The sequence below is a fragment of the Oncorhynchus tshawytscha genome, unplaced genomic scaffold, assembly GCF_018296145.1.
Source record: "Oncorhynchus tshawytscha isolate Ot180627B unplaced genomic scaffold, Otsh_v2.0 Un_contig_1368_pilon_pilon, whole genome shotgun sequence".
NCBI lineage: Eukaryota > Metazoa > Chordata > Actinopteri > Salmoniformes > Salmonidae > Oncorhynchus > Oncorhynchus tshawytscha.
Window position 1 is genome coordinate 75,517 of NW_024609717.1, and position 8,010 is coordinate 83,526.

At 40.4% G+C, this 8,010-nt stretch overlaps 1 protein-coding gene across 1 annotated transcript; it reads right to left on the bottom strand.

Annotated features, from left to right (window-relative positions):
* Nucleotides 1-1,507: 1,507 nt before the first annotated feature.
* Nucleotides 1,508-5,083, bottom strand: LOC112248066 (oocyte zinc finger protein XlCOF6-like). The gene is made up of 3 exons (XM_042317208.1): nucleotides 4,758-5,083; nucleotides 4,284-4,553; nucleotides 1,508-4,137 (listed from the first exon to the last, which is right to left on the bottom strand). The coding sequence occupies exons 1-3, from the start codon at nucleotides 5,068-5,070 to the stop codon at nucleotides 2,984-2,986; spliced, it is 1,737 nt and encodes a 578-aa protein (XP_042173142.1). The 5' UTR covers nucleotides 5,071-5,083; the 3' UTR covers nucleotides 1,508-2,983.
* Nucleotides 5,084-8,010: the final 2,927 nt, after the last annotated feature.

Below are 8,010 nucleotides of genomic sequence, written 5' to 3' on the forward strand. Positions count from 1 at the left end.
TTTTCTCAATGCAACTTTTAGTGCAATGAGAAAAGACCGCGATTTCCCCGGGAATATGGGTGGAGACCAGAGCAATCGATCTCAGGCTCATTGTTTAAGAGCATTTAGTAGATCACAGATTAACACTTTTTAGGCACCACAAAATAAAGTAATCAATATAACGTTTACACATTACTCTCACAATTCGTACCCTTTGTATACGCTTGACGGATTTGAACTTTAACACAATTATATGAATGTTATCAATCTATCAACTAATACTGAATGCATGATCTTTTTAACCTTAGATGTTTTAAGATCCTCACATACTATGAACTTACTAATACTGTTTAATGTATAACAGGCTATGAATATTTCCTTTAACCTGTCACATACACAGGTATATGCTGTACACTCACTTAGTGGGCATTGCATATACTTAATTCTTAAATGCATATACTTAAATCTTAATTCTTAAATCCCCACTGATACGTATCTGAGTAGTGTAGTGGACGTTTACCCTGTATCGAGTAATAGGGATTACGGAACAGATCGGAATGTTTATCTTAAAATGTTACTGAACTGTTATTTCTTCGCATTTTAGGCGCGGCAGTAGACCTACGAAATGCAATTAGCAGGAAAAACACGCACAAAAAACAGGCGGTTTCATAAACAGATGGAGATACCCATTATGAAGAGAGGGGATTTAAAGATGCAACAACTATCACGGTTTGACGATATGATTAGCATCATGCCTTTAGGTGCTAGACAATGAAATAAAGTTGAAAGAAAACCCAATAGAACAGGAGAATGCATATGAGTAAGTCTTTATACAAATGTATTGCCTCAGCGTTTCTATGGTGGGATTTTAGCTATAGGCTAGTTTGAAGCAATGTAAGATTTGCCTCATAATATGACGTAAAACACAATGTCAAACAATTAAGGAACAGGATAGATATAGCGACGCTTATGATTGGCCTAGCCGTCTTATGTTAGATGGAAAGGCCCGCCCAAAAACATTCTATATTGAATGTTAACTAGCCTATGACTACCTGTCAGAATGATATCATGATTATTTGCGTCAATCCAGTGGCCATTCCTTTTGCAAATTCCCTCATATACTACAGAAACACTTATAATCAGACAATAGGGCAAGGTGTCTGCACACTTGAAACAATGAGTAACTACTCTCAAAAATGTAAATGTTAGATTATTCCCAGACCTCAAAAGTCGTCTCCTGATGTGGGTTAAGCATTGTTATGGATTTAGAACCTACAATTTTGTAATTTTCGTTGAGAAAAAATGTGACCTGAAAAAGAAAAATGGGGAAAGTTTGAAACCTGTGAATTTCTAACTCCATTTATTGGTTTCAATAGTAGGCCGACTGCACAGTACAGTTTGGGTTGGCCTGACTATGAAAGACCAATATGGGATTTATCATTTAAAATATTAAGTCGAGCCGGTTGCAAAAATGTCGGGCAAAATTAAAGTACACCCCACTTCTCCAGGCACCACTGACGAAACAAAGCAACTTTTTACTCAAGCTGTTTTTATTAAGGTTCGATAGTTCCATCTTTTGGTTGAACGGAGCTACTACACCTAATGCAATCTCTTCAGTTAGGTTAGGTAGTGATAATACAAACAGGTATCCTGAACGATGCCCACATTTAGCACTAACCAGCATGAACAGTACGGTAATATTCCGTTTTTACATCATGGTGTCTCAGAACGCTGACATTGAATCACAAATGAACACAAACATAATGACACAGAAAAAGATTACACAAAGCTGAATGTGACATTTAAACCTATTAAAAATGTAAACCTGACTAATTTAAAGGGTTTGGAAGTTTAGCTGTATCTGTGAGCTGTTGGCTAGAGCGCATGTGCCAATTTAACGCAACAGTTTTATAACAAAACCATCAGTAGAGTTGAAAGTGTGATGGAAACACACTGAACTTTACGTTTTTATTTGGGTACAATTAAACATGAGAAGAAAATTACATTTGGTTTTAGCTCAAATAAATCAAATGGGTTTGTTTTTAATAAGAAAAATACCAGATGTTTATCAGTTTCTTCAGATCTACAATGGGGGTCTAGTTGAAGTTAGTTTCTGGACCAGACCAACACTAGAGAAATTACATACATTTTCACAAATAAAACATTCCCAATAGAGGAGTGGCTGTCAGTGTTGTAGTACTTGAGTCCAGTACTCAGACTTCACTCGTAATCGATTTACATGACTTGTGACTAGACTCGATCAGTGGTGTCTTAAGTTGTCAGAAATCTTGCTCTTTTGCATAATTCAACATACTAGAATACAGATGGCAAATATTACATCTATTTAGCCTTACAAATGTGCAACACTAGCTAGGTTTTCATCCAATTGGCGACAGATTTTCATCAAATATTCTAACATCAGCATACAGGTAATATGCACATTTTCCCACCAGTTGTGTGTTTCCACCAAATGGACTCGTTGCAGATATAAATTCAGTGCAAACAAAATCAAATTTTTTGCTTATGTTTTAATGTAGCCAAATAAAAACTGGTTACTGGCCCAACACTGGTTACTGGCCCAACACTGGTTACTGGCCCAACGCTCTAACCACTAGGCTACCTGCCGCCCCATATGATGATTGCTGATGTGATGATTACAATATCAATATTAACACATAAGAGCATTTCCACCAACATTTCTCACATAATACATTTTACAGACACAAAAAGATCCCCACCTTGTCAAGCATATTTTGTTTGGTCGACATTTGAAAAGCTTACAGCCAAGTTTACTCACATACAAAGGTTAGATGGAAACCTGGTTAATGTAAATATTAATTAGATGTAGATGCCCAGCTTGGTAACACAATTATAAGGCCATGGTCTGGCACTGCACTGTGCTTTGCCTTCTGATGTTCCTTCAGGCTTTGTTTCCATTTAAAACAATTCCCACACTGATCACAGCTGTACGGTTTCTCTCCTGAGTGTCTTCTCTGGTGTTGCTTTAGATTTCCTTTCTCATTGAAGCTCTTCCCACATTGGGAGCAGTGGAAAGGCTTCTCCTCTTTGTGTACTTTCTGATGTTTCTTAGGTCTATTACCCAACTGAAGCTTTTTCCACATTGGGAGCAGTGGCAAGGCTTCTCTCCTGAGTGTTTTCTCTGGTGTTGCTTTAGATTTCCTTTCTCATTAAAGCTTTTCCCACATTGGGAGCAGTGGAAAGGCTTCTCCCCTGTGTGTGTTCTCTGATGTTTCTTTAGGTCAGCTTTCTTACTGAAGCTCTTCCCACAGTGGGAACAGTGTTGTGACTTTATTCCTGTGTGGTGTGACTTTAATCCTGTGTGAGTTAGCTGGTGTCTCTTCAGATATGATGACACACTGAAACACTTCCCACACTCTGAGCAGTGGTAAGTCTTCTCTCCACTGTGTATTCTCTGATGACGCTTAAGGATTCCTTCCAATTTAAAACTCTTCCCACAATGATCACAGCTGTATGGTTTCTCTTCTGTGTGCATTACCTGGTGCTTCTTCAGATATGATGACAGACTGAAACCCTTCCCACACTGAGAGCAGTGAAAAGGCTTCTCACTTGTGTGAGTTAGCTGGTGTGGTTTTAAATGTGATAACTGATTGAAACTTTTCCCGCACTCAGAGCAGTGGTAAGTCTTCTCTCCTGTGTGTATTCTCTGGTGTTTATTTCGATTTCCTATATCACTGAAGCTCTTCCCACACTGAGAACAGTGAAAAGGCTTCTCTCCTGTGTGTATTCTCTTGTGAGCCTTTAAGGTGTCTACACGACAGAACCTCTTCCCACACTGAAAGCAGTGGTACGACTTATTTCCCTTGTGATTAAGCTGGTGAGTCTTCAAGCTGCTTGGGGTCTGAAAACTCTTCTCACAATGAGCGCACGGGTACATTTTCTTTATTTTGAGAGTTTGTTGGTGTGATTTTAAGTGAATTGGACAGATAAAACTGCCTCTGCAATCTGAACAGGGTCTTGGCCTACAAGTGTGCCTTTTCAACTCCTCTGGTTCATAGAAACCAGTGAAGCAGTCCATGCTGTTGTGATGTTTCTGTCTTGAGTTCCTCTGCCTGCGTTTATGGTTTCCTGATGCTGTGGTACTGGGATCGCTGTCTGAGCCTGGATGGGAGCTCTCTCCTGTGAGAATATGATAAAATCAGTAAGGGAACATTGAACGGGGCTTTAAGAGTATTTTGATACAAGCAGAAGCACTACAATAGTTCTGGAATCCCCTGTGGCCGCCAAGGCAACAACCTCTCTCCGTACTCCACACCTGAACTTACCTGGGTCAGGGATACTATGCACTTCTTCCTCCTCCTCCTCCTCTAGATCTGGAGCAGACACTTCCCTGTTCTCATCTTCTTCTTTGACCGCTCTCTCCCCCTGCTCTTCTTTGGCTGCTCTCTCCTGCTCTTCTTTGACTGTTTGCTCCCCCTGCTCTTCTTCTTTGACTGTTTGCTCCCCCTGCTCTTCTTCTTTGACTGTTTGCTCCCCCTGCTCTTCTTCTTTGACTGTTTGCTCCCCCTGCTCTTCTTCTTTGACTGTTTGCTCCCCTGCTCTTCTTCTTTGACTGCTCTTCTTTTGACTGTTTGCCCCCTGCTCTTCTTCTTTGACTGTTTTTGCTTTGACTGTTTGCCCCTGCTCTTCTTCTTTGACTGTTTGCTCCCCCTGCTCTTCTTCTTTGACTGTTTGCTCCCCCTGCTCTTCTTCTTTGACTGTTTGCTCCCCCTGCTCTTCTTCTTTGACTGTTTGCTCCCCCTGCTCTTCTTCTTTGACTGTTTGCTCCCCCTGCTCTTCTTCTTTGACTGTTCTCTCATGCTCTTCTTTGACTGCCATCTCTACTTCCTTTTTGACTTCTCTCTCCACCTCCTCTTTGACTGCTCTCTGATCAACCTCTTTTACTTCTCTCTCCTCCTCGATTCCTCTCTCCTCCCATTCCTCTTTGACAATCACATTAAGTTCCAGTGTTTGACTGCAGTCCTCCAGCTTCACTGAGACCATCTCTGGACCCTGCTGTGAGCTTATCTGGGCTGGAACACCACAGCCAGAACCTGGGGACTCTGTGGACATGGAAGGCTAGAGATGGATCCAAAAGAGGAAGCACATGTGAAAGGTGAGTTTCACAAAATACTGGAACAGATTAGCAAATAAAGGAATAGACCATGCTAAATATTCCATGCACTAGGAATTCCTGCTAATAAAATGGAACTAGCTAGCTCACGTTGCTATGGCGATGCTGACGTTAGCTGTCGTTGCCAATGTGGAGTTATTATTTGGGTTATCTTTAGCTTACAGACCAGCCCTTAATCACGAATCTCTGTTCCAGTACATTACACAGAAGAGTCAATGGACGAAGGTATCTTCTGTAGGAGGGAGATTAAGAGCCCCGACGCTCGGTCTGAAAATTAACACACATCGCTTGCGGTATGGTTTTGGAAGTATACAGACCTTATCTTTCATATCGGGGAGAAATAATAATAATTAAAGGTTTTATTTTGATTTTTCAGGGAGTGATGCAACACCCCTACTTCCCACGGCTATGCCTGTATAAGGTCCTTGGACCTTAAGGAGTACTGTGGTCAAGTGAGCTGACACTTGCAAAACACAGTAAAGCCATCGCACTTCAGTGTCCTCCTGAATTGTTGTGCGTGAATACTCAACACTTTACGGTATCGCGTGTTTTCTGGTAGGGAAAGGGTATACGGAGAGCAGATGCACAACAAGCATTCAACCGAAATGTGTCTTCCGTATTTAACCCAACCCCTCTGAATCAGGGAAGTTTTCAAATACATTGTCCTAGAGAGATTTACACTGTTATCAAAACGTCACGCCTGTGTAAGCCTACACGAATTAGCCCTTAGTTTCTAAAAAAAAAATCCCCAATGGGAAAAAAAATGTATGATGGACAAACGACTGGAACCACTGCTGCAGAAGGCAATATTTTCAAATATTTTAACTCTTGCGGTAAATTGCGTCTACGGTGGCGGCATTTACCGTCGTGCTCTCATGGAAAACAATGGCATCCGGTGGCCGTGAGTTGTACCATTTGTATTGTGGAATATTGAATAGGTGTGCTTCAAACTGTCTGCTTGGAATGATTTGCTGCTATAGTCTTATCAGTGCATCCTATTCAGTTTCCCTGCTAGAAAACAAGACATACCGTAAAGTGTTGTGTATTCACGCACCGTATTCAGGAGGAGAATGAAGCGACGATGGGTGGACTGCGTTTTGCGACTGTCGGCTCACTTGACTGCTAGATAAATGACGAGCAATATAGTTTAAAGTAAAACGAGTTCTAAAACTTACATTTGATTTGTAATCACTAAATTACTCATGATTATTTGAAAGCAACCTATCTATCGGTCTAGTTAGTCATGCTAAATTACTGGCCAGTGATCCGAGTAGCCAATGGATTTATGTCATCTTAAAAATGAACGATTCACACTTCATTTTTTTTACATTGTCTTAATAACAAATATGGTGATTCACAACACAGCGTATTGACGATAAGCAAACTTGCTTGATATGGCAGCTAGTTAGATATATAGCTAGTTTCTAATGGCTCGTTAGCAAGCTAGCTAGATCATTGAATAGGCTAATTGTTGACACGTTGATCGGAGGCACGTGGACAAAAAAAATCCGTCGACTAAATTATTCTTTCTGTATTTGGAAACGTTCTATAATATGTTAGAAAGCTTGATTTTTTTTTTTTACCTTGACACTTGATTTTGAAAGTTAATAACAGGTCTTGTTGTTGTAGCCCTATTTCACCAGAACGAGATATGCGCTGACAACGCGAGAATACAAGATCTGCATTCTCAAGACAGTCACGGCTGCGCTAGACGCTCACATTGCGCAACTCCATTACATATTTACTGTTTGTCTATTGTTGTGACTTAGATGAAGATCCAATTTTATGATCATTTTATGCAGAAATCCAGGTCATTCCAAAGGGTTCACATACTTTTGTCTTGCCACTGTACATACGCTATCTTGTGTATAATGTGTCTATACATTCATAGTTTACGTTCGATATTAGAGAAGTTACATTTCAACTTCTGTAGGTCCTTCTACTACAGAAACAAACTAAAGGAGGCTGGTGGGAGGAGCTATAGGAGAACGGGGCATCGTAATGGCTGGAATGGGATAAACAGAACAGTATCAAACATATGGAAGCTACATGTTTGACTCGGTTCCATTTAATACATTTCCGTCATTATAATTGGTCCAAAGGGGGAGGGGCATCCATTTAAGTTGTATGCTTTATTTCAGCAATAAGGCACGAGGGGGTGTGGTATATGACCAATATACGACGGCTAGTGCCTGGACACATCCCATAGTTGTGGTATATTGGCCATATATCACAAACCCCAACAGTGTTCTGACGAGGGAGCACATTTTCTATCCCAGGGAAATCGCGCCTCATTAGCTCATTGTTATGGGATGTATCTAAATAAATGTAACTGGAAAACACCTTGAACAAATGCGGCTACTTTGCTGTTATTCTGGCTGCCCTTTTAGACGTGACTAAATGTCTTAACAACCGTGCCAATATATCCTCCAAACACGGGCTTCTCTGGCATCGTCACTTCACTAACCTGCAGTTGTTGTCTCTTTTCAGAAGCGAAAGAACGTATTCCTGCATAAATTCACAAATTGTATTTTCTTTTTTACCTTGTAAAGAGTTTGCGTGGGCAAATCTAAGATAGATATTAAAATTAAACTAAAATAAATCACTAAATCAGATGTAACTTTTGCCAACGATGAGATTATTATTAGCCTATGGTACACTTAAAGGCATCTCAAATTATATCTGGGCTCAGCTTTTCCCTGTCCTCTGTCTACATTCGGGTCCAGAAGATGCGCTCTGTTCATTCTCCAAATGATCATTGTATTGAAGTAATTAAACATGTTACCACAGAATGAGCCGATATCACTATATCAGATTCAGTGTTTAATAGTCACATGTACAGGGTTGCAGGTGTGATTGCAGGGTACAGTGAAAATCTT